Below are 26468 nucleotides of genomic sequence, written 5' to 3'. Positions count from 1 at the left end.
ACCGGCTAAGAAAGCAAACTCCACTGCCATTTTGAGCCTGATTAATCCTCATTCAAAATGGCAATCCTCACAACCTAATCAAAGGAAGGTCCACTCACATAGACAGAGGACTAATTTACAGCAAACCCGAGCTGCCATCAAAGTAATAGAAAGAGGACTCGATCTAGACAGTTTCAACGGATAGACTAAGGACTTGACCTAGATAGCCTAGCTGCATGGAAAGAGAAATAGGACCAATCTCTAAATTTACCCCTTCACCAGGCAAACTAGCGGCCATCTTGGAACGGCTAGTACATTAGGCATTCACCCAGGAAGATAATCTCCGATCGATTAATCCCCACAAACATTAGGCACCTTATGAGGTGCTGTAACTAATAGGGAGGCCCATTACTTCACATACGTCCTGTTTAGATCCCTTCCCACTCCAACCCCCTAACTATTTGACCTTCCCACCACCCCTAAGAATCTGATCATATACTATGGAGCCCAAGGGCCAACACACCTACTACATCAAATACCCCACTACCATCTCAAAAAAGTCAGCAAAAGGCTTCAAACATAACCTCCTAAAAGCACACCCAGAAACCCCAATCTCCGACACTTATTTCTCAAATAACACAGGACACATAACGAATGACATTATATTCTACACCAAAAGGAGAGCACAATGGTGGAAAGCCTTTCTCACCCTATTCGCAACTGAATCTACTAAGAAAACTGCACACGGTATCACACTATCCATCATCCCTTCCCCGTTCTACAACGCAAAGGCCACAATTACCATTTATCACAATGGGATCATCCTCATGCAGGCATCAGACCATAACTTTAATCGACTGGATAATATCTTCCCAATCATCAAAGCTAAGGATACAAGACCCCACCCCACCTCTCCTAATCCTGAGGGTCTCTCTGTCTAATCCCCCCTCGAGACATTCTCCCTCGCTATCCCATAGCACAAATACAGCCACCACAAGTCCAACTGTCACTCCATTGAATAATACTCATCCACAGTATATATGCTCCCCCCCAATAACACCAATATTCCTACTACTTCCACTGCGCCTCACACTAGCGTCACATCACTCGTGGCCTTCCCACACTTCCTCGCCCCTCACTACCACTCCTCATCTTCTCACCCATTTCTTCTCCACCTCACCCCCCCACCCTCACCCCTCCCATTAACTCTATTCCAGTCTCTACCCCAATCTCTCCATACACAGCCAATCACGTCATGGCCGCAGCCCCCCTCGCTCCCTGCAATCTAAATCTCAACATCAGTCCCCTCACAGCACACAACATTACACCTGCACTTCCATGCTCCACTCTCCCCCTGCCTAACGTTACCCCTCCCACAACAATGCCACACAAAAATTCAGATACTCCTAAAGCATTCTCCTCCCCTCCCATCCCCATGGGACTCGTCACGGTAAACCCACCACGCGTCGATCCATCACTAGTCTCACCCCAGGACACCACACAAGCCACAACACCTCCCCTCTTAACCACAGTCCAGACCATCAATATGACAACCTTAACACCTGACCCCAAACTAGACAAGATAATACTATCCTTACGACAAATAAAAGAAGACATCCAAACTCTTCACAATCTGATCAGGCAACCACCCAAGTCCAAAGCGAAACCCACTCAGCAGCCTTGCTCTAATCCCTCGCTTCAGGAGCCCCCCAAATGGAAAACAGTACCTTACCCCAATGCTTCATCCAGGCCAACAAGGGAAAGGAGAACACTATAACCAAAGGACATTACTTCCCTACTTCACTCCTATGAACCTCCATCCCTACCTGGTGGGCCAGTTCACTTAGAGACTACACAGAAACGGTCCTTAATCCAACCCATCCTTCCCAATGCCTCTAGATGGACAAGACACACTCCCAGAGGTATTGTTGAAAGCAACCTCACAAGAGTACCCATCTCCCATGACCACAACACCACCTCGACCAAGGCCCAGTTAAAATGCATTTTATTAAACTGTAGATCGGCTGCACGTCATGCCTCTGACATAGCTGACCTTATTATAACCAATGAACCCGACCTATAATTTTAACGGAAACCTGGCTAACTGAGTCATCCACACCCATTCTAGACATATTAGTTCCCTTAAACTACTACATCACAAGACTAGACAGACCCGTTAAGATAGGCGGTGGTATTGCCTGCATTTACAGGAACAACATCTCTGTGAACCGCTCTAACACCCCAATGTTCTCTTCCTGTGAATACCTTTGCCTACTCATTACTAGTAATAGCAAGCCAATATGCACACTACACTCTTTCTACCATCCTCCTGGCAACAACCTCACCTTCATCGAACATTTGATGGATATTTTAGCGACAAACTTAGGGCAACAGAATACACAGATCTTCCTGAGGGAATTCAACCTCCACTGGAACGATCTTGACGACCCAGAGGTCAATAGCCTGAAAGCTTTCCTATCCGACCTCAATCTGACCCAAATTTGTGACAGCCCCACGCACGAAAAAGATCAATCCTTGAACTAATAATTTCCAAATCAAACTACCGAACTGGAATCGATCCTCCCGTGTGACTGGTCTGACCATCACATTATCGCTTTTCATATCAAGGAAGTAGCCAAACTACTCTCTGTCCAACCCACGAGAACACAAATCTGGAAGAGGAACCTAGAAAACATCAATCCGGTCGATTTTTCATCAGCTAGTCACACCCTTGCGCCCCCACCTGATGGATCCAACGATGTTCAGGCCTTAACAAATCACTACTTCCACTCGATAAACAAGGTTCTTCACACCATAGCCCGCCTACAACTAAAAAGAGTCAACATAAAGAACTCAAACCCCTGGTATGATGGTAGACGAAATGAAGACAGGAGATCATTGAGAGCTATTGAAAGACAATGGAGAGCCATCCCATCCACTTCCCACCTGAAACTACTAAGGGGCACCAGAAATGCCTACTACAGAAGGATTGTTTTTGAGCTTGTAAAGCGCACTGCTACCCGTCCATAGGTCTCCTGGCGCTGTATAACTCTGGGGAACCCGTCCTGGCTTTCCCTGTGGGATGGTCCCTTGCTGGGAGTCCCCAAGGTGGAGCCAGGCATCCCCGGAATTGGTGGGACCGTTGTGGAGATTAGGCAAGCTAATGCCCAGAGTTGCCGAGTGGAACCCCTGATTAGAGTAAGCACCGAAGCGAGAATTATCGAGTCCGCTGACTAAAGTCCACGACCCTGCCGCGTCGGGAATTGAACCCTGGTCCCGGGCCGACTTCTGCTCTTGGGCCTGCCTCCTCTAACCACTGAGCCACACTACTCTAGACGATCTAAAGCGGAGTACATACGTACTCAACTAGACCAAGCTAAGAATCGCCCCAAAAAACTCTTTGAAATAATCAAAGCTCAGTCTAAGGGTGTCCACTACTCCCCCCAAGCCAACCCGGATACACTCCCCAAATGTGAGGATCTTGCCTCCTTTTTCACAAGAAAGAATGAAAAACTAAAGGCCGACCTACTTAATGATCTAGTATCACTTCCTGTTACACCCACAATCTCCCCTCGGACCACAGCGGGGCCCACGTACAACTGCGTCACAACACCCGACCTCAAAAACAATGCCTCCTGGTCCACTTTCAACTTCCACAGCGAAGAAACTATCCTCAATGTGCTCAGTTCTCTGAATCCTTCTAACCATTTCATTGACCCCCTCCCAGCATCACACCTAAAGACCTTCATGCCACTGCTAGTGCCTCTATGGACGAGGATCATAAATTCCTCCCTCATGCAAGGAACCATCCCCGACATCCTCAAAGCTGGCCAGGTATGCCCCATCCTTAAGAAATTATCAGCGGTCCCATCTGACTTAAATAACTATGGCCCAATATCCAACATCTCAACCCTTGCCAAACTACTCGAAAAGTGTGTCCACATGCAGCTTAGTATCCACATAGACCGCTTCAACCTTCTAGACCAATTCCAATCAGGCTTTCGATCAGGTCACAGCACCGAATCAGCCATGACCCACATAATTGATGACGCACTACAAATACTGGATCAAAACAAAGCCTGCCTGCTAATCCTCCTTGACCTTTCCTCAGCCTTCGATACAGTCAAACACGACAACCTACTGGACCTCCTGAAGCACAGAATGGGGCTATCTGGAACAGTATTAAACTGGTTCACCTATTTCCTCCAAAACAAAAAACAAAGATTCAAGATCAACCAATCATTATCTAATTCCACCCCTGTCACTCTAGGAGTGCCTCAGGGATCTTCTCTCTCCCCAGCACTCTTCAATCTGTTTATGGAACCACTCACAGAGCTTCTCAACTCCGCAAATATCCAATGTCACATGTATGCAGACGATACACAGTTCTACATTAAGGTCAAATCTCTTGAAGACATGAAGTCCCTTAACTCAACGCTCCAAGATACACAGATCTGGCTAGCCAAGAACCATTTAAAACTAAACACACTAAAAACAGAATTCCTCTTAATCGCCCCTCCCAACCAAACAACGATCATCCGCGAGTGGATGGAACACCTAACGGCACTAGACGGGCAACCTCTCCTCATTCCGCTAAATCTCTGGGAATAACCCTAGATGATAAACTAAACATGCTGAAACACATCAGCGCTGCAACAAAGGGTGCACATTTTCAGATTAACACACTAAGAAAACTGAAACCCAAAATACAAAAGAAATGAAGGAAGTTAAGGTGAAAAAAGAGAAAGAAATCTATGAAAGGTGATTCAAAAAGGAACCAAAGATGGAAAGTAGGAAATATATGAAAAAAAAAAAGATTGGTGAAATAATAAAATAAGAAAAATATCTACAGGATTTTAGATGGAAAAAAGATTGCCAAATGGAATAAACTAATGAAACGTGGGAAGAAATAATGAAAAAGTGGAAGAGGCATGAAAAAGGACAAAGAAAGATGGGGTAAAAGTATCAGAGTATTTCAAGTGTGCCCCTCACAACTTCCAGTAAAACCTATAGCTCTTATAGATAATCATTTGAAAATAGTTCGATAAAATGCACTCTTCCTTTTTCAGTTTTCTGTGTAAGAAGTGATCTATTCAGCAGCTCTGAGGCCGCCTTTAATGAGTTTGAATATTTCACAAGTGGCCAAACAGAACTTCCTGGAAACCATTACATTTAAACTGCAGCATTCCCTTAACAGAAAAACCTGTTCCCTGCGAATGACTGCCAATCCCACTTGCTCAATCAGTGGCATCCGGGATATGGTTCAAAGTGGGAGGCATTTTACTTTTCTACCTACCCTTCTGTAGATATATGTTAATTGTATATTTTCTTTTAGGTTTCGCCTAGACAGCACATGCGCGGTCTCTGCTACACATGTTTACATACAGTGGGCTTTCTGCCTGCCCATAGAGTACCATTTGTTAGCTTCAGCGTCACTCACTTCTTTTGTCCCCATTTGTCACAGCATGCAAGAGTCATGTCCTCTTCTTGAGTTTGAACCAAGTACTTGTGCACATCTACTGCTCCCGATTTGGAGCTACTTTTTGCTTTGTGCTCAAGCACTTCATATAAGTGCTTGTGTTTTCAGTCCACCTCCCATATTCCCAACGATGTAGCTTCTATTTATTCCCACCTGTACCCCTTCCATGTTGCTTCTTTTTCCACCCACCTACCCTGTACTCTACACCACTGCACTGTACGCCATTTCACTCTACGCCACTGCACTCTACTGTGCACCACTAATCTACGCCACTCTCCTTGAAGTCACTACTCTACGCCACTGTATCTCTGCACCATTATGCCACCGGCCTCTACTCTGCACCTCTCTATGCTATGCCACTCCACTCTACTCTGCACCACTCTACTTTAGGCTGCTGCTGTACTCTACGCCACTGCATTTTAGGCCACTGCAGTTCACTGCACTCTACTCTGCACCACTCTACTCCAATGCACTCTACTTTAGGCCACTGCATTCTGCGCCCCCTACTCTGCACCACTGCACTCTATACTGTACTCTATTCTGTACTGCTCTACATCACTGCACTCTACGCCACTGCCCTCTGCTCTGCATCACTGCACTCTACACCACTCTTCTACGGTACTGCACCCTCTACCCCACTCCACGCCATAGCACTCTACTCCACTGCATTCTACTTCACTCTACTATACGTCACTCTACACCAATGCATTCTAATCTAGACCACTTTACGTCACTGCACTCTACGCCAGTACGCTCTACTGTATGCCACTCCATGCTATGCCATGCCACTTTGCAGTGTCCCTCTATGCGACTCTACTCAATTTTACTTCATGCGACTCCACGCCACTCGAGTCTACCCCACTCCACCCTATGCCACTCTACACAACTCTAGTTTATGCCATTAAAATATACACCACTGAACTCTACTCTATGCCAGCCCACTCCACGCCACTTCTCCACAGCACTCTTTCATGCACCAGGGAGTGACATACTGGTGGAGGTGCGCAAGGGAAAGATGCTACAGCCTGAGGGGAGCGTTGCAGCCGCCCCCAGCTGGGCAGTGTATATAGCAGTGTAGCATAGGTGTCTGTGTGCGCTTGAGAGGGCATACATGTGTGGTATACACCCTTGTTAGAATGGTGGTAATCATTTCAGATTGCAACTACTCTTTCCCAAGGGGACCCAAACACTGGCCCTGGCAGAATAGTGACTTCTTCACATACAGGGAGCATCCTTAGCAGAATGGCGACCACACCCATCCATGGTAGAATGGAGGCAATTCTTGGCACAGTGAGATGACGTCCTTGGCAAAATGGTGCCGACAGTTATTAAGTGGTACTTGGCATAATTACGGTAATTCCTGGCCTATTGTGGATATCCGAGACAAGATAGCACCCAACAATGATATAAAGAAAACACCCTCAACAGTGGTAATGTTTGGCGAGTGGCACACTAGGCAGGATCTCTGCACGAGTGGCAGCACAGCACCTAACTACTTGATGCAAATAAGCTAATGCTTAGTTACCGACATTTATACACCAGAAAATACGTCACTGACCAGGTCATGAATGATGTAATATGTGACGTCATCAGCAGTGGCGCAAGTTCTAGTTAGCTGAACTAACTACAACAGTGGAATTTCTATGGTTTTGTAAGAGTAAAATGTCCAGCTAACTAGAACGTCCCGGAAACCTGTTTTTTTCAGTGAATTTCTAAGGTTTTTTAAATGCTAATTTCAAACTATTACGTACCTGAAACCTATGTTTTTTTTCAGTGAATATATATATATATATATATATATAAGTATTTTGACACACCCACTTGCCGATTAAAGAGAAAAGAAGCCAGAACTCAAATGTAATAACTTATTACAGTTGAGTTCTGACGTCGCAATGCCTGCCGTTCGGGTCAGCAGCCCAGGGAGAAGGAATGTCAGGGAGCGTAATTAAAGCAGCTGTTTAAAACACCAAAATAAAACGTTGCATTTGTATCTTCTGCTCGGTTTTTCTAGCTCTACAACAACCAGGAAGGAGATATTTATGGCAATGTTTACTTTTTGCACTGCTTAAGCAATTACAGAAAAGTTTGAAACGTTCTGCATTGCGAGCGGCTGCCCTTTATTTAAAAAAAAAAAACAACCTTAATTCTACTAAACAGAGTCTAATATCTTCATGCAACAATGCCTCTCTTTAATATGAAAAAGCAATGTATTAAGGATTTCAGTAGTTTGTGGAAAAAGTGATGGTGTGGCCAGGAGTTGAAAGTACCCCCTGCTGCACTTAAGGATATTGCATAGTGTCTCGGAGTTCTATTTATTTATTCAAAGTTTTATATAGCGCGAACAAGATCCTTACAGATATCAGAGCGCTTCACAGAGACAGGGGTAGGGGCAGCAGGAATGAACAAGATAATGGGAGAAGTATAGTAATCACTAACATAATAGGATAACAGTAATGTACAGAAACATATCAATATACAATCAGGTAAACAAGTAATATAAGGCGGCACAAGTCATTGATCCCACTACAGAAGGGTTCAGGTAAAACCTTGGATGTGTGGATGGCTTATACCATTTTCTTAGGATAGAGAAAGCACTGGGTGGGGGCATCGGGAGGGTGATTCAATAAACCAAAGTGTATCATATATTGGTCGGTAGTAAGAGAGTAGCGTAGTAGTGTCATCATCAAGTAGGAGTATAGTGCCAAAGAACAAGGTGATCAGTGATACAAAGCGATGCAGAGTCTCAGATCCAGTATCTATAAAGTTCAGGAGATCTTGGCCAGAAGGATTGTTTTCACCTCTTTCTTGAAGAGTGCAGTGGAGGAGATAAGCCTGGTTTCCGGAGGGAGCGCATTCCAGATCCTGGGTGCCATTCCTGAGAAGGAGCGCTTGTATGTTTTTTCTTTCCGGAATCTACGAGGTTTCATGAGTAGATTTTTTGTACTTCTATTGGATCTCGACCCTCCTGATATAGACAACTTTTGAGCGAGGTAGTTGGGTGCATTGTGGTGCACGGCCGAGTGTGTCATAACTGCAATTTTTAGCTGTATTCTGGCTTCAAAAGGCAGCCATTTTAGAGATTTTAAGTCTGGGGATATATGCGAATGTTTTCTTGAGCCAGTAATGAGTCTCGCGGCAGCGTTCAGGGAGGCTCTTAGGGGTGCTGTTGTGGATAGCGGGAGTCCGCTGAGGGCCACAATTCCGTATTCTATGCGAGGGATGGCTAAAGCTTGTACAGCAGTTTGGAAGTCTTTGGCAGGGAGGAAGGGTTTAAGTTTCCTCAGTGTGTTGATTTGGAAATTAGCTCCTTTTGTGGCTTTACTAACGTGCTGTTGCATGTTGAGCTTGGCGTCGACTGTGATGCCTAGGGATTTCGCCGAGTCCACGATAGTAGGTTGGACATTGAGTGCTGTTAGGTTATTGAGCCAGGTTTGGGTGGTGGAAATTTTCGCCGGGGGTGAGATGAGTAGGAACTCAGTTTTCAGCGCATTTAGTTTGAGGTGATTATCGGCCAACCAAGATTGAGTGTTACTAAGTGTGGAATTCAGAAGTTTGATATCTTCCGGGGATTGTAGCTTTAGGTAAAGTTGTGTGTCATCGGCGTACATATGGAATTGAACATTGGATGCTTGGAGCAAGGTGGCGAGCGGTTCCATGACGAGGTTGAACAGTGTGGGGGAGAGGGAGGATCCTTGTGGAACACCTAGATCTGCAGGCACCGGTGTAGATAGCACATTGTCGATCTTGAACTTCTGAGACCGGTTATGAAGGAAGGAAGAAAACCATTTGAGAACAGTTCCCGATTGACCCATTCTAGTGCTTAGCAGCTCCAGTAAGTTCTCATGTTTGACCGTGTCAAATGCTGAAGAGAGGTCAAGAAGGATGAGGAGACAGGAGCGATCAAGGATTTGGAGGGCGTCATCAATTATGTGTGTCATAGCTGTTTCCGTGCTATGTTTCGCTCGGAAGCCTGATTGGTGAGGGTTGAGGAGGTCAAATTGGTCAATGTGTTTTGTTAGTTGGAGTTGGACACATTTCTCCAGCAGTTTGGCCAGGGTGGGGATATTGGTGATAGGCTGGTAATTGTTCAGGTCAGACGGGTCAGCTGTGGGTTTCTTGAGTATAGGTGTGACTTGCCCCACCTTGAGGGAGTCTGGAATGAGACCTTGTTGAAGGGAGCTGTTGATGATTTTGGTCCAAAGAGGGAGGAGCAAGGGGATGAAGTCTTTTACTGCATTAGCAGGTAGGGGGCCTGTGTGGTGATTAGAGGGCTTCAAGGTGCAGAGCAGTTTGTGTATTGCTTCTTCCGAGTAGGTGTCGAAGTACAGCCAGGATGCCTTGTTTTTAGGTTGAATGTTAGACATTCTGGTGTGGTTGGGGAATCGGCTTACATCCATGATGAGGTCATTTCTTATGTTGTTGGTCTTTAGCTTAAAGAAAGCAGAGAAGGCTTCACAGTGTGGGGTGGTGCTTGTTGCGCTGTTTGATTGTAAGGGTTGTGTCTTTGAGTCTTGATTAGTTCGAACAGTTTTCTTGGCCTGTTTTTTGCTTGGTCCAGCTGGCGGCTAAAGAAGTCCGACTTTGTGCGCTTTATTTTCCTAAAGTAGGCATTTCTCTTGTTCTTAAGCGTTTTTAGATGCAGTGATGAGGGGTCAGATCTCCAGGTACGCTCTGCCATTCGCATAGTACGCCTGTCGTCATTGAGTCTGCCGTCATACCAGGGGTTAGAAATTTTGGTGGAGACTCTCTTCAGTTGCAATGGGGCGACTTCATTGACTATTGAATTCATAGAGTCAAGGTAGTGGTCGGTCAGTGATTGAACATCCGAGGCACCTGAAGGGGGAAGGAGGAGACTGCCGATGTGGGGAGGCAGGGTAGTGGGGTTAAGATTCTTCATGTCCCTTTTCCAGGTTTTGGATTTGGTGGGTTGAGCCGGGTTAGGTTTAACTTTTTCGTTGATAAAGAAGGTGATAATGTGGTGATCGGACCAGTCGCAGGGTTGGATCGCCTCCAGTTGGGTAGAGTCCTCTTTGGCGATGATGAGATCGAGTATCGAGCCTTTGTCGTGTGTTGGTCTATCGCATATTTGGGTGAGGTCAAGCGCATTAAGGAAAGTTTTGAGACTATTCACCGCTGTGTCTTTCTGATCATTCCAGTGGAGATTAAAGTCACCCAGGTAGACTTGGGTGATCTGCCGACCGGCATTGGATGTGATCGTGTCCATGAGTTGTTGGGTGAATATGAGGTTGTCACCAGGCGGGTGATAGATAAGATGTAAAGCACAAACTTGTTTGCCCTCGCTGGTGATATCGAGGCAGAGGAGTTCACGGGAAGTAAGAGAGGGGGAGGTGGCTTTAGTAACGGAGAGGTTGCTCCTAAAAATGCATGCAATTCCCCCGCCCGTCTTGCCTGGCCTGTCCAGTCTAATGATGTGATAATTGGGGGGGGACTAATATGTCCATTATCGGGGTAGAGGCTTCAGTAAGCCACGTTTCAGTCAGAATGGCTAGGTCCAGATCCATTGCTGAGACGAGATCAGCGATGTCGGAGGAATGTCTCTGGGCCGATCTGCAATTGAGTAGGATGCATTTGAGTTTGGGAGTGAGAAGGGTGGTCGAGCCTTCTAGAGAGAGGGGGACTTTTCTGAGGTTGTTAGGGATGGAACCTCTGTTGCTATGGGTTGGGAGCCTCAGAGGGTTTGAGAGAATTGTGGGTATGGGGATGTGTGTGTTGGATATGTGTTTTACCGGACCTGGGCCATAAGAGCGTAGGAGAGAGCATAGGTCGCGGTCAGACAGTGAGTTGAGGACACGGCGGGGGCGGTGGGAGTTATTGCGAACGGGGATAGTCGGCCATCGCGGGGGTCGTTGGAGGCGAGGGTATGTAGGGAGGATGCGTCGTTTGTAGGGTAGTGGGATGGTGGGAGGTAGACTGGGCTGTGAGAAGAGAAGGTCTCTGATTGCGTGGATATCTTTTTTGACTTGTAGGAGATCCTCTTTGACTTGTTGGAGGGTGGATAAAGTCAGGTCAAGAGGAGGATTGGAGATGGCGTTGGTGGTGAGAGTCATTGGTGAATGGTTGAGTAGTGAGCTAGAAAGCGGGCAGGGTATCGAGGGGGGGATATGCTAGCGTTGTTGGAAGGTTCTACGGTGATAATGAGTGGGATGGCATTCGAAGTGTGGGCGGGTTTGTTTCTATAACCGTACAAAAGGAATTCTCCTTAAGCCTTGTATGTGGGCACAGAACTCCTCAGTGACTTGCACTATCCTTATAATGTACTGCAGGGGGTACTCTATCCCATATATCACTGCAGAGAGCGAAACAACAGCATTGCTCTGTGGATGTGCTAGTCCTGGAGTAGCTATGCAAGGTACAGTTCAGAATAGCGCTGAATCCAAGCCTTGTAAATGTCTAATTAACATAAAACAGTGCAGGTTGATTGGGAGGTATATCGCGAGAGCCCTTTTTGGTCCACCGAAGCACAGTTTATCTTCTGCGGCCCAAGCAGATTTGCCTGCTGTGCACCCAGTATTCCGTAGCAAGCACATAGGTTTTACATTAGCACAGGCATTATTTGGTTCACTTTAAAAAAGATGCTTCTGTGGGCTGTGGTTGACACTGCAGCACTTGAACAGGCAAGTATTGGTCCTGCAGACCAGATTCTACAGCATATGGATTTTTAGAAATATCTCTAAAACGTGCTGTGACCGGTACCAGCGGAACTTTAAAATGTCCAAATGTCAGGGGCGCTTAAGCAAGCACCCAGGCCCCCCCCAACAGAGTGTGAAGCTCTCTTTAGTTCCATATGTGGCTGATATGAACCGGTTTTCCAGGGCTGATTTACATTTCGAGGCGGCCCAGGATAAGGACAGGAGACCTTTTGTTAGTAAAGATTTTTTGATGTACACGTTAGCGATGCAGGAAATCCAACTTAGAAACATCACATCCTTCAAAACTGTACTTGGGAAATCCGGAGAGAATACAAATAGCGCTATTTAAAAGAAGAATACTAGTTCTGTGTAAACAGTACACCCAATGGTTATTTTGTTAGGTATAGAGTAGGTAATGTTCATTTCCTTTCCCTTGTATGAAACACGTTTCAATATAAATTTGAGATGAACCTTTTTTGGGGATGGGGCTTAGAGACAATTTAAGTCAGGTTCTCGCAAAATACTTACTTATTAGACTGCTTTTTTCCCCAGCACATACTTTTTTTTCCTTAGCTCATTAATTTCTCAAACGGCCTTTTCTCCATTTCGGTGCTATACATGCAAACACTAGCTTATCTCCAAAGGTAGAGTTAACAAAGTCGTTCATATCTAAAGCGGTCATTTCTTCAGTAATCTTCCACATGAGACCTTAAAATCAGGCGACTACTCACCGCTATCGCAATAGAACGGCAGTTGCGACTGCACTGTATTCTGTCAAGAGCATGAAGCTACAGCTCCGACCTTCCTGGGAAGGAAAAGCACATGGCGGCCAATAGAACATGTGACTGCCATGGCAATGCACGAGGCAGGTCCGCTGGAAGTCAGCGACATACACTAAGTCATCTTATTTTAGCTTCGAACAACTCACCTCAACTGACACCCACCAAAACCAGGGTGGCCAACAATAGAAGAACTGTGCTTTATCCACCATTAGAAGCATCAAACAGTCAAATATATATATTTTATTCAATAAAACTTTTTTTCTGTACATTATATATGCAGATATGTTAAAACATTTAGATAGCTCTGCATTACAAAATGTAAACAACAAACATAGCGTAAGAATGTACAAAATGGAGGAAAGGTGCTGGTCCTCCACAGGAGGCACAGGAACAACAGAATATGGCAAGATTGGAGGGAGGGGGGTTGAAGAGGGCTAGATGCTGCTCACAAATACAAACTGTGGGATACCAATACAGCTCAGTGCTACCACAGCGACAAGGGTGAGCTCCTTGGTACACAAAAATACTACGCTGAAATCAGGGGTAAGCACCGGAGGCTGCTGGCCATCAGCAAGCCGCTGCCACGATTAAAACATGAACGGACCAATGGCCATAACATTAGACAGCACCAGTCACGAGTCACATGACCCGGATGTGATCTTTGATGAGTGATATGGTGATCAATACTTACTGGGAAGCATCCAACACACCAGGCTCAGAAATGTAAATACACTGTGGGGACAAGATGGGGAGCAAGTGGGAATGAAACATCCTGGCATGTCACTCACTCATGCATACACCCATGTACACATCCACACACAGACGCAAAAGGCTCAACGGTGCGAATGACAAAAGTTCCCCACACCTGCAAGCTGCCATAAAGATGCTAATAACGGTGTTCCAAGTTTAAAACTAGTCCAGCCAAGTGCAACTACCCTCACTTTCCGCCTACCAAGTTCGGGGCTTCTACATAAACAAATTTTGAATGTCCGGACACAAAGAAAATCACAACACTGAATGAGAACTGGAAATTAAAGAAACTAACATTTCTGGTTCCTTTGTAAAATAAAACTTTAGCTAAAGGATTGCTCAGCAATTTGCATCCTTTGCACCACACCTGTTGCCAGCAGACCAAGTGTACGAAATGGCTCCACTTCTCAAGCTAAAAGAACCCAAGGCGCATTTGCCATCGGTCTGCTCTTAGGATTACAAGCCCACAGAAAGTGAACTTAAGAACAACTCTGTTGTTCAGCCCACTCATTAGTAAATAAAAACAATTAAATACAGGGTGAATTTCCTCTGGACTTAGAGTGCAGCTGAAAAACAAAACCTTTTCACACTTAATTTAAAGGCAGACATGCACAGATTTAAACACACAGTATACATGAAGTGAGATAAGGGCAATGGGTTCTAGACCAAAACTGTTATACACCCTTCTTAAGGCTTGATTACAAGTATAGATGCTACTTGACCCATCTGGTAAATAACAATACCACATGATATGTTATTTATAGGGTGCAATAGATAAAACCTATTACAAGTGCGTCGAATAGTGTGGATTTAGGTTTTTAATGCACCAAAATCTGCATGTTACAGTAAGTACTGTATGCATCCCCGTTACATTTTGGCAGATTTGACCTGCCAAAATCAAACAAAGGTTGATTTATTTAATGCATCACATATCGGAAACGTTAAATACCTTCAAACTCATAATTTTGACCCATGCATAAACAGGGGTTAACGTAGGAGTCCGAATAGAACAAGCAACTCCTAATCGGGCCTTAAAAATAAAAACCATTCGATACCGACTGGAGAAGTTAACAGTGAACATCTGGGTTGGTAAATCTGTACAGGCTGGCCAGAGGGGGTGGTCTGGTAGGCACACAAAGGTACCTTATTCAGCTCCCCAAGAGATGTGAACAGAACTGGGGCAGTGGAAGAGGTTTGAAAGGTACCACTAGGAAGGCAGAAACAGTCAGGAAGAGCAGTTAGGTCCAATTGTAGGATACTCAGGCCTGTGGAACAGCACCATGGCGATGCACAGGCCTGCTTTGGGGGAGTCCGAGTTAGCAAAAGTGATTTAAGCAGATACAGGAGCAAATGAATAAGGATGTAGGAGGACCCAACAGATAAGCAAGAGCTGGAACCCTCTAAAAACAGGGTCTGTTTGAAGCACTGGTCTGGCAGATAATGGTCTTCACTGACTGGGACGATACAGGGCAGCAAGCGTCCGAAAGAGCAACAAAAACTGGGTAGAGATGGTCAGACAGTGAAGGATAAAAAAGATTCAGAGAAGGAACTATACAGAGCACCACAGAAGACACAAGATGGAGAGATACAAAAGGTTAAAAAGAGTGCAGTCAAGCTCGACAAGAGAATAGTATACAAGGTCGATGGATGCTGGGTAAACACTGTTTAAGATAAAAGTATGGGGGGATGAACACGGATGGGGTAGAGTGTTGCTTAGAAAGAAAAGTGGGTAGGGCAATCAGCAGGATTTAAAGGAATTGGCAAAGAAAGCAGGATGGGGAAGAAGAAAATGAATAAGTCAGGAGTGGTCAGAATCCGGTCAACTGAAGGGGGTAGCAATCAGCAGCAGGCAAAAAGGCAGATCAATAGTATTCAATAAAGGGGACCACATGCGCTAAGAACATGACAGACGATTCACTACAATCCCAGAACACGAAGTGCAACACAATCTGCTTATAGGGCAGATCCTAAGTGCACTGTGGCAGAAAAGGTTAGAAGTCACCACCCCATGCAGGATGATTTCACATCGGGAAGGTGCCCTGTACAATGAAGGAGATCATGGTGTATGAAGGAGGAGGCATTTGTAAAGTCATCTATACTGAAAACAGGGACCACGAGAGGTAGGCAGGAGAGGCAGGGAAATAGGAAAAGGCAGAAAGTAGGGGAAGATGACGACAACCTCTTACCTCTTCCAAAAAAAGGAAACAAATCTGATGCCTCTCTGATAATGATTGCAAATCTACAGACAACTAACACACAACAGTCAGGAAACATCTTAAAAGGCATAATGAGAGTTACCGCAGAACTGGATGCTGTGGTACACACAAACGCAAAGCTCCATATTGAGACAACGAAAGGCCAAAGCACCGGCCACAAAGGCAGCTGGCAACAGGCAGCCGTCCAAACCATGCTACCAGTAAAAGAGCACATGTAAAATCCTTCACTTAAGAGAACCGAAAGGCAAATTGCCCTTCAAATTAAAAAGAAAATACATTGCTGTGCAGTTTGCTTTGGGTTAAGAAAAAAGCTAAAACATCCTCAGTTCTTTGTTTTTAACTAAGTGATAACAGGGGAAGGGTGTGGGCTGGGGCCAATGCCGCTGAGCCTGTTCGGAAGGCGCAGGGAGGGGGTGAAAGGGAGATACAAGGCAAAAGAGGGTCACATTAGATGATCTCAGAGGCGGTTCAGGTCCTCTTAAAGTCACATGGACAATCCATGATGGCATATTCTACACTCATCTACACACAGGGAGAGAGGTGGGACTGGGCTGCAACAGCCGTCACTTGGGTAGGAGACGTAGCCCAATTCCAGGACAATGTTCAACTTGCAGCTCAGCTCTCCGTTCCAGCTTTCGGTCATTGCTTCATCAGGACCTTCAGGGCGGCGTGGCGATGGGTCGCAGGTTGGTGACATGTCCAATACCCTTGGTGACGCCTTCTCTGAACAGGAGCTTGGTGCCAATCTTCAGGTATTCTGGATGTTTGAAAAATCGGAAGCGCACAACAGCTTTCTCTCCAGTTCGAAGCTTGTCCTGAGAAAGAGAAACCAATGTTTCCTTATTGCACAATAAGCCAAATATTGTTACGAGTCTTTTTCAACTACAATTTTAAGTAAAAGGTACCCGCTGAAGTAACTTTGGTACTTAGTCCTTCATACCATAAGTACTATGCATGGGATCTCCAGGTCCTGCAGCAGCTTCCTTAGCATTTTAAGGGTATAAAACCCAAATATTTGAAGCCTGGAAGCTCTACCCCTTCCCTTCCATTCAGTTTCTTACAATCAAGTTTTTCTTTCTGGGAGTGACAGTGGACAGGAGCCTTAGTGAGTCACATCACTGAAGAGGCTTTAGGACCAAGTACCAAAGTTACTACACGGAGTACATTTATGTTAAGAATTACATAAATAAGTCCCCTCGGCTCTAGGCATGGGAAGATTCTAAAGCCTAAGACACATCCACCATCAAATCAAAAGTGTTTTTAATCATGGACTGAATGAATTCTTTGTTGGATTTGGAAGCGATGACCAGCCTGGTAAGCTTGGTGAGAAATGTGAGCGAGTAGAGGTGCATGTAGGAGTGTGGGAGGATGCGGGTGGAAGTGTGGGCAAAGTACAAGTAGAAGTGTGGGCGGAGTGCGTGTAGAGGGTGTGGGTCTGGCTCTACCTTCTTGCAAAGCAAGAAATCCATTACCTGTAATTATGGTTTTCCAGCTTGAACATTTTCTTGATTCATATGCTTTGCACAATTCCCCTTGAGTAGTTTGGTAGAGTTTTGTAAAGGTTTCTTAGTGAGTCAGTGTCGATAAAGGTTGAGCCCCTGTATGACTTAGACCGTAATCCCAAAATCCCATGTGTGTACCCACCATCTTAGATTTTTCCCAGCCACCAACCTGCCTGAATGGGGAGGCAGCAGGGTCTCATGAGAATCTAGAAGAGTTTCAAGCTGCAAAGGCATGATTACAGGTAAGTAACGGGTTTCTTTATGCAGCATGAAATCTCTTCTAGGTTCACATGCTCTGCACAGGTTATGTAGCAGTATTACCTCCTCTGGGGTGGTGGGTTAGAAGAGGGAGTGGAAAAAAAAAAAAAAAAAGACGCAACAAGACTTTTTTCCCCTTGATTTTAGTACTGCTTGGCCCACTGCAACCTCTCATGACTACGCAGTCTTCTGAAGTTACGGTCTCAAGACCATATGGCTGCTCTGCATTTTTCGTGCATGGAAACGTTGGACATTAAGCTACTTTTTACCCCTAGGTAAATACGTCTTTGCTATGGTGACAAAAGACTGATTTGCAAATCAATAACATCAATAGTTTGAACAATTCATCTAGCAATAGTATTTTTTGTTACCACTGTCCCCAAGGCATTTGCTGGGTGTCCAACAAAGCACCGATTGGTTTTCCTGATGCCTTTGGTAATGTTTACGCAGTATAACACAACTCTCCTGACATACAAAGTGTGCAAGGCTCTCTCAGGAGAACTGGGCCGCCTATGAAAAATATTCTGGTAAGGTGATAGTTTGAATAATGTGAAAAAGGGATATGACCTTTGGTAAGAATTTTGGCAGAGCCCTCATCACCACTTTGTCCTTGTGCAAGGATATGTATGGTTCTTGTACTGTGAGTTCCCGTAGCTCGTTTACCCTTTTTAATGACGTGATGGCCACCAAGAAGCCTGTTTTCAACATAAGGCGTTTCAAGAGTGGCCTTGTGCATGGGCTCAAAAGGCGCCCTCATTAACCCAGCTAGTACCAAATTAACATTGCACTGTGGGGTAGGTACCATTCTAGCAAAGGAAGAGCATCTTTGCACCTTCTATAAACCTTTTGATTAATGGAGCTGCACAAACCTGTTTAGCGAGCAGCCCTCTCAAATAAGCTGCAGTGGCTGACAAACTGACCAAATGTAAACTCTCTTACACTTCGCTAAGAGTACGACAGTTTTTAATTAGTCAGATGTGTAAGGAGTTCTCTCTTCATATCTTGCAGTTCCTGCAGTGGTCTTTTGCCATTTTTAAGCAGATCCGAGAAGATCACAGTAAGACTGTTGGAAAGGCGACCCCAGGGGAGACAGAAGGTGTCTGACTGTCCGCCCCGGGACCCACCTCTCTGTAGGGAATAGGTCGAGCGCCGTAGGGAGGCCTCCTTGGCGAGGCTCCGCTCCTACAATCGTACCAGCAGAGTAATCACACTACTAACAGATAGACACCACACAGGAAGGATATTCACAAGAATCTTTATATAAGTAATCAAAGCAAGTCCTTGGCAGGGTAGCGGCACGGATCGAGGGACCCGTAATGTCGTGGTCTCGGGGAAAGGGGGTAGCGGGACAGTCTTGGCACCCACTGGTGCGTGGATAGTTCAAGGGTTCCGGCCGCGACAGCGTCAGCAGGGCCTCGGAGATAGTTCAGCTAGGACAGGCCGCGACGGCGTCAGCAGGGCCTCGAAGGTGGTTCAGCTTGGTCAGGCCGCGACAGCGTCCGCAGGGCCTCGAAGGTGGTTCAGCTTGGTCAGGCCGCGACAGCGTCAGCAGGGCCTCGAAGGTGGTTCAGCTAGGTCAGGCCGCGACAGCGTCAGCAGGGCCTCGAAGGTGGTTCAGCTTGGTCAGGCCGCGACAGCGTCAGCAGGGCCTCTAAGGTGGTTCAGCTTGGTCAGGCCGCGACAGCGTCAGCAGGGCCTCTACGATAGTTCCAGGTGCAAGAGTTCGAATCAGGATCAGCCGCGACGAGGTCAGCAGGGCTTCGACTCCCAGATACAACTCCCGCCCTAATCCAGGGCTGGCCCAGATATAGGACTGGCGGGCTTTGATGTCCGGACCCTCGCGCCTGGAGGTCAGAGGGGCCGGGATGAAAGGGTCCAGACACCCAGCAGGGGGGCGGAGCCAGCGCCCAGGGAGCCGGGAGAGCGATCGATACCAGGCGTCCGGGGGTGGTGGAAGGCCCATCGAGACCCTCCTCCTCCGGGATCTGGTCGAGTGGCCACTTTACCACCTAGGAGGATCCTGGTGCCTCAATGTCTGGGCTTCGCTGGGGCCGGGCCCGGGATGGCTGTGGCCACGTGTTCGGGGCGTGAGGGCCCCAAGATGGAGTCGGGCCGGAAAGGGTGGCCTGGTCAGGGTGCCAGGCTGGCAGCGTTGGCGAGCAGGTTCTGTCGGGGCACCAGGGAGGGGGGAGAGCTGTAGGTGGCCGGGGAGGCTGCTCGCGCCGATGGTTCGTGAATGTGCGTGTCAAGGGGGTCGATAGTAGGTAAATGGAGGGCCGATGTCGTCCTGGGCCCTCCATGCGGACGGGGTCGGACCACGCCACGAGGCCGTGTCCAACACACGTCCCCTCCAGCTGAAGGCGGGGAGAGTCACCCATCTTCCTGGGGGCTCTCTTCGTCGAGGCGGGAAAAACCGGCACAGGCCGTCCGCGTTGGCGTGGTCACTGCCAGGGCGATGCTCCACAGTGAAATCCATGCCTTGAAGGGAGATGGACCATCGCAGCAGTTTGGGATTTTCGCCACGCATGTGCATCAGCCACCTGAGGGGCCGGTGGTCAGTCTGCACCCGGAAGTGGGTGCCGAAGAGGTAGGGCCTGAGTTTCTTGAGGGCCCATACGACAGCGAAGGCTTCTCTCTCGATGGTGCTCCATCGCTGTTCTCGGGCCAGCAGCCGCCGGCTGATGAAGGCCACCGGATGGTCAGTTCCCGCGGAGTCCAATTGCGATAGGACCGCCCCGATGCCGTGTTCTGAGGCGTCGGTCTGGACCACAAACTCTCGGCTGTAGTCGGGGGCCTGGAGCACAGGGGCGGTACACATGGCTGCTTTCAAGGTTTCGAAGGCCACCTGACACGAGGGTGTCCACTGCACTTTCTGTGGCCGGTTTTTCGAGGTCAGTTCCGTGAGGGGCCCCACAATGCTCCCATAGTTCTTGATAAAACGCCGATAGTACCCCGTGAGCCCCAGGAAGGCTCGGACGGAGGTCTGGTTGACAGGAGGTTCCCAGGCTAGGATGGCGTCGATCTTGGGTTGGAGGGGAGCCACTTGGCCGCTCCCCACTTGGTGTCCCAGATATGTCACGGACCCTTGGCCTATCTGGCATTTGCTGGCCTTCACAGTTAGCCCGGCCCGGCGGAGGGCTGTCAGGACTTCCCAGAGGTGTTTCAGGTGCTCAGCCCAGTGGAGGCTGTAGACCGCAATGTCGTCTAGGTAGGCGGCACTGAACTCTTCTAGCCCCGCCAGTACTTTGTTTACTAGTCTCTGGAAGGTGGCCGGGGCGTTTTTCATGCCGAAGGGCATCACCTTGAACAGGAAGTGGCCGTCGGGTGTGGAGAAGGCTGAGCGCTCCTGGGCGCCAGGGGTGAGGCCGATCTGCCAATACCCGGCGGTGAGGTCGAAGGTACTGAGGTACTTGGCGGTCCCCAGGCGGTCGATCAGTTCATCGGCCCGGGGGATGGGATGTGCGTCGGTTCTCGTAACAGCATTCAGCCCTCGGTAGTCGACGCAAAACCGGAGTTCTGGCGGGGTGCCAGGCGCGGCGGCCTTGGGGACCAGGACCACTGGGCTGGCCCAGGGACTGTCGGAGGGTTCGACTACCCCCAGGGCCAACATCTTGGTGACTTCCGTCTGGATGCAGGCCCGAACTCGGTCGGGGACCCGGTAGGCCCGGTGTCGTACTGGCTGACTGTCCCCGGTGTCGACATCGTGGACACACCATTGGGTAACCCCGGGGGTGAGGGAGAACAGATCTGTGAATTGTCCCAACAGTTCTTGGCAGTCTTGGCGCTGTGCGGGGGTCAGGTCGGGGGAGAGAGAGATCCCTTCGACGGAGCCGTCCTTCTCAGTGCACTTTAGGAGGTCGGGCAAGGGCTCGGAGTCGTCTTCGGTCCCATCGTCGGTAGCGAGTAGCAGGCTCAGTTCTGTGCGGGCAAAATGAGGTTTGAGCCGGTTGGCGTGCAGAACCCGGAGGGGGTTCCGGGGAGACTCCATATCCACGAGGTAAGTGACGGGGCTCTTGCGCTCGATCACCTTGAAGGGCCCCGACCATTTGTCCTGGAGGGCACACGGTTCGACCGGGGACATGACCCAGACCCGCTGGCCCGGCTCGAACTCGATGGAGGAGGAGTGCTGGTCGTACCAGCGTTTCATGTCCTCCTGACTGGCCTCCAGGTTGGCCTCTGCAAGGGCCCGGAACTTCCGAGTCTGGTTTCGGAGGGTCAGGAGGTACCGGTAGACATCCGGTGGTGCGCCTTGGACGGTAGTTTCCCAGCCTTCCTTGACTAGGCTGAGCGGACCTCGGACAGGGTGTCCGTACAAGAGTTCAAAGGGGCTGAACCCCAGGGATTTCTGTGGTACCTCCCGATAGGCAAACAGGAGGCAGGGCAGCAGGACATCCCATTTGCGTCGTAGTGGCTCTTCCAGGCCCTGGATCATCCCCTTGAGTGTCCGGTTGAACCGCTCCACAAGTCCATTCCCTTGGGGATGATACGGGGTGGTGAACTTGTATGTGACCCCGCACTGTTGCCACAGGGACGCATATACTTAGATATAAAGTTCGTGCCCCGATCGCTCACGACCTCCCGGGGGAATCCTACTCGGGAGAAGATCCCCATCAAGGCTCGCCCCACCACGGGAGCGGTTATGGTTCTGAGGGGGATGGCCTCAGGATAGCGGGTGGCGTGGTCCACCAGGACAAGTATGAAGCGATGCCCTTGCGAGGTTTGAGGGTCCCGGGGCCCCACAATGTCTATTCCCACTCGCTCGAAGGGGGTGGTCACTACTGGAAAAGGTTGGAGCGGGGCCTTCACCTTCCCCCCGCTCTTTCCGCTGGCTTGGCATGTCGGGCAGGTGCGGCAGTGGTTATGTACATCAGTGCGCATTTTGGGCCAGTAGAAATGGGTCACCAGGCGGCTGTAAGTTTTGTCCTGCCCCAGGTGCCCTGCGAGGGGCACATCGTGCGCCAGGTTCAAAAGGAAGTCTCTGAATCGCAGGGGGACCACTAACACTCGGCTGGCCCCCAGCTCGGCAATTTTCTGTTCACTATATAGGAGGACGTGGTCCCAGTAGACCCAGTGGGACCCTGAGGTGTCCCCGGTAGCTTGGGCAGCGGCTTGTTGGCGGGTCCCCTCGAGGGAAGGGCAGGTCTTCTGTTCCTGCCGAAACTGTTCTCGGGTGGGACCACCCTCTTGGCGCCATTGGGCGAGTTCGGGAATGTCGCTGAGCTCGTGGTGGTTTCCGGGCTCTGAGGGCCTGGTCTCGGAGTCGCATTCTTCATGGATGGCAGGGGGTGGTGGTTCGGGCCACTCCGGCTCTTCGGTCGGGGCGGCCTCGATCGCTGCCGGGGCTCGGGCCGCCATAGATCGGGTCGTCGCACAGACCCACTCTGGTAATCCCATCATTCCCAGGTGCTCTCTCCGCTCGACGTGGGCCCAGGGAGAGCTCTCGAGGTCGTTCCCAAGGAGGCAGTCCAGGGGGGCGTCGTCCCGGACGGTTACCTTGAGAGTGCCCGACACTCCCCCCCCATTCGAAGGGAATTCGGGCCATCTGGCATAGAGTTTCGGAGTTGTCGGCGGCCCTCACGGGGCAGCGTATGTTCGGGATGATCTGTTCGGGGGTCACCAAGTGGCAGCGGACGGCCGTCACACTGGCTCCCGTGTCTCGGAGGGCTTCGGTCCGTCGTCCATTGATGTGGACCCACTGACGGTATTTACGAGTGTTGCTCGGTAGCGGGGCCTGGGGGACCAGGTCTCTACTGCCCAGGCAGGCTAGGGCCATGGCGGCCGGTTCATACTCGGTTTGACCTTCTTCGTAGATCCCTACGTCTTCTTCTCCCTCTTCTCCCAGAGCTGCCGCAGCGAACTGGCGGGTCGGAGGCCCAGTGGTGCCGGGACGCTGGTTCATTGGGCAGAGGGGGTCACTGGCATAGTGACCGGTCCGCTGGCACCTGTGGCAAGTAATGTTCGGGTGGGGCCCCGGCCGTGCTGGGGGGTCCCTCTTCAGGGACGGCCAAGGGTTACTCGGGGGGGACCCTGGAGGGGGGGCCCGGACCGAGGCCGGCGGGAAGCTTCGGCTCTGTCCTCCTCCGCCTCCCCGCTGGCGGGGGTGCCCCCGGCCGCCCGGACCGGTTTCTCCTATCGGTGTTCGGGGGACCCGGGTGTTCACCCATCGATCCGCCTCGACGGCGAGTTTCCGGGGCTCGGTTAGCTTGCTGTCGAGTAGATGCTGTCTGAGCTCGACAAAGCAGTTGTTGGAGAGGTGTTCCCACACGATGAGGTCGAACAGCTGCTCGTAGGTGGACACTTTGCTGCCCTTTATCCATCCTTCTAGGGCCCTGCTATAAAAGTTCACGTACTCGACCCACGTGGTCCCGGGGATTTTCTTGCAATCTCTGAATCTCTGCCGGTACATCTCGGGGGTGAGGCCATACCGGACAAGCAGGGCGTCCTTCATGTGGTCATAGGAGGACATTACGTCGTCGGCCAGCTCCAGCAGGGTGTCTCTTCCTTCGCTGACGAATCTCCCCCATAAGCCGGCACCCCAGTCCTTTCGCGGAATGCGGTGCGCGGTCATGGCAACTTCGTACGCCTTGAACCATTGCTGGATATCGTCATTCTTGTAGTACTCCTTGACGATATCCTTCGGGATGTGGACCTTTGGGTCGGCAGGAGGCGGGGGGTTCCGGGCTACCGTGGCGCCAGCCTCTTCGAGTTTGGCTTTGATTTCGAGTTCTTTGAGGCCACGCTCGTGTTCGTATGCGAGTTTTTTTTCTTCCAATTCTCTTTGCCGCCGCCTCTCTTCCAGATCTCCCTCTAATCGCAGTTGTTCAAGGGCCATTTTATTTTCTGCTAATTGGAGTTCTCCGTCCAGCCGGAGTCGGGCGAGCTCTAGTTCATGGAGCCGACTCCTCTCCCGCTCCCGGGCGTCTTCGTGGGAGAGGCCCGGGTCCCTGTTGGCGGTTCTTTCCTCTATGGGGGCTATGACGGTACTCACGGGTACTTCTCGGACAATGTCATCGTCCGTTTGGGGTGGGGTCTCTCTGGTCTCCACCCAGGTTTGCAGCGCTTCTTTGAAATCGTCCTTTGTGCTTAGTCCGGTGGTAGCGATACCCAAGTCTTTGCAAAATTGTTTAAGTTCTTTATGGGTATACTCCTCTAACAGGTCTTTCTGGAATTCTACAGTCGTTCCGGCTTCCTTAGTAGTCATCGTGGCTGTGGGTCTCTGTCAGTAGTGACGTGTTACTCGCTGTACGATTTGCGTGGGCTCGGATCCCGTCGCTTGCCACCAATGTTGGAAAGGCGACCCCAGGGGAGACAGAAGGTGTCTGACTGTCCGCCCCGGGACCCACCTCTCTGTAGGGAATAGGCCGAGCGCCGTAGGGAGGCCTCCTTGGCGAGGCTCCGCTCCTACAATCGTACCAGCAGAGTAATCACACTACTTACAGATAGACACCACACAGGAAGGATATTCACAAGAATCTTTATATAAGTAATCAAAGCAAGTCCTTGGCAGGGTAGCGGCACGGATCGAGGGACCCGTAATGTCGTGGTCTCGGGGAAAGGGGGTAGCGGGACAGTCTTGGCACCCACTGGTGCGTGGATAGTTCAAGGGTTCCGGCCGCGACAGCGTCAGCAGGGCCTCGGAGATAGTTCAGCTAGGACAGGCCGCGACGGCGTCAGCAGGGCCTCGAAGGTGGTTCAGCTTGGTCAGGCCGCGACAGCGTCCGCAGGGCCTCGAAGGTGATTCAGCTTGGTCAGGCCGCGACAGCGTCAGCAGGGCCTCGAAGGTGGTTCAGCTAGGTCAGGCCGCGACAGCGTCAGCAGGGCCTCGAAGGTGGTTCAGCTTGGTCAGGCCGCGACAGCGTCAGCAGGGCCTCTAAGGTGGTTCAGCTTGGTCAGGCCGCGACAGCGTCAGCAGGGCCTCTACGATAGTTCCAGGTGCAAGAGTTCGAATCAGGATCAGCCGCGACGAGGTCAGCAGGGCTTCGACTCCCAGATACAACTCCCGCCCTAATCCAGGGCTGGCCCAGATATAGGACTGGCGGGCTTTGATGTCCGGACCCTCGCGCCTGGAGGTCAGAGGGGCCGGGATGAAAGGGTCCAGACACCCAGCAGGGGGGCGGAGCCAGCGCCCAGGGAGCCGGGAGAGCGATCGATACCAGGCGTCCGGGGGTGGTGGAAGGCCCATCGAGACCCTCCTCCTCCGGGATCTGGTCGAGTGGCCACTTTACCACCTAGGAGGATCCTGGTGCCTCAATGTCTGGGCTTCGCTGGGGCCGGGCCCGGGATGGCTGTGGCCACGTGTTCGGGGCGTGAGGGCCCCAAGATGGAGTCGGGCCGGAAAGGGTGGCCTGGTCAGGGTGCCAGGCTGGCAGCGTTGGAGAGCAGGTTCTGTCGGGGCACCAGGGAGGGGGAGAGCTGTAGGTGGCCGGGGAGGCTGCTCGCGCCGATGGTTCGTGAATGTGCGTGTCAAGGGGGTCGATAGTAGGTAAATGGAGGGCCGATGTCGTCCTGGGCCCTCCATGCGGACGGGGTCGGACCACGCCACGAGGCCGTGTCCAACAAAGACTTTCTCAGAACACAAATCCACTCCCACCTCACTGGATAACCATCTATGTCTGCACACTTATTCTCAGACCTACGCTGATGGTGCCAGCCCCGGATGACTACTGCTTCGGACCCCTCATAGGAAGTCTAGTGGTTTTGTGGACTACCAACTCTGCATCCACCAAGTTCTGAAGTTGCTCCGTTTTAATGAAGTGCTACACCAGATGCGCCACACCTTCCCTTCTTTCAGGGACAAAAAGCCAAACACTGATTTGTTGGCTCTCAAGTTGTTCTCTAGATTTTTAACCTCC

General features: G+C 49.9%; 1 protein-coding gene across 1 annotated transcript in view; it reads right to left on the bottom strand.

Moving 5' to 3' along the window:
* Positions 1 to 13110: 13110 nt before the first annotated feature.
* The window catches only part of GTPBP2 (GTP binding protein 2), a 198058-nt gene continuing 184700 nt past the window's right edge, over positions 13111 to 26468 (bottom strand). Inside the window, exon 12 of the mRNA XM_078647471.1 lies at positions 13111 to 16671. Within this exon, the coding sequence (XP_078503597.1) occupies positions 16516 to 16671 (156 nt within the window). The 3' untranslated portion in view covers positions 13111 to 16515. The remainder of the gene's footprint in view (positions 16672 to 26468) is intronic.

This window comes from Lissotriton helveticus, chromosome 6, assembly GCF_964261635.1.
Source record: "Lissotriton helveticus chromosome 6, aLisHel1.1, whole genome shotgun sequence".
Classification (NCBI taxonomy): Eukaryota; Metazoa; Chordata; class Amphibia; order Caudata; family Salamandridae; genus Lissotriton; species Lissotriton helveticus.
This window is presented reverse-complemented; position numbering and strand designations above follow the sequence as displayed.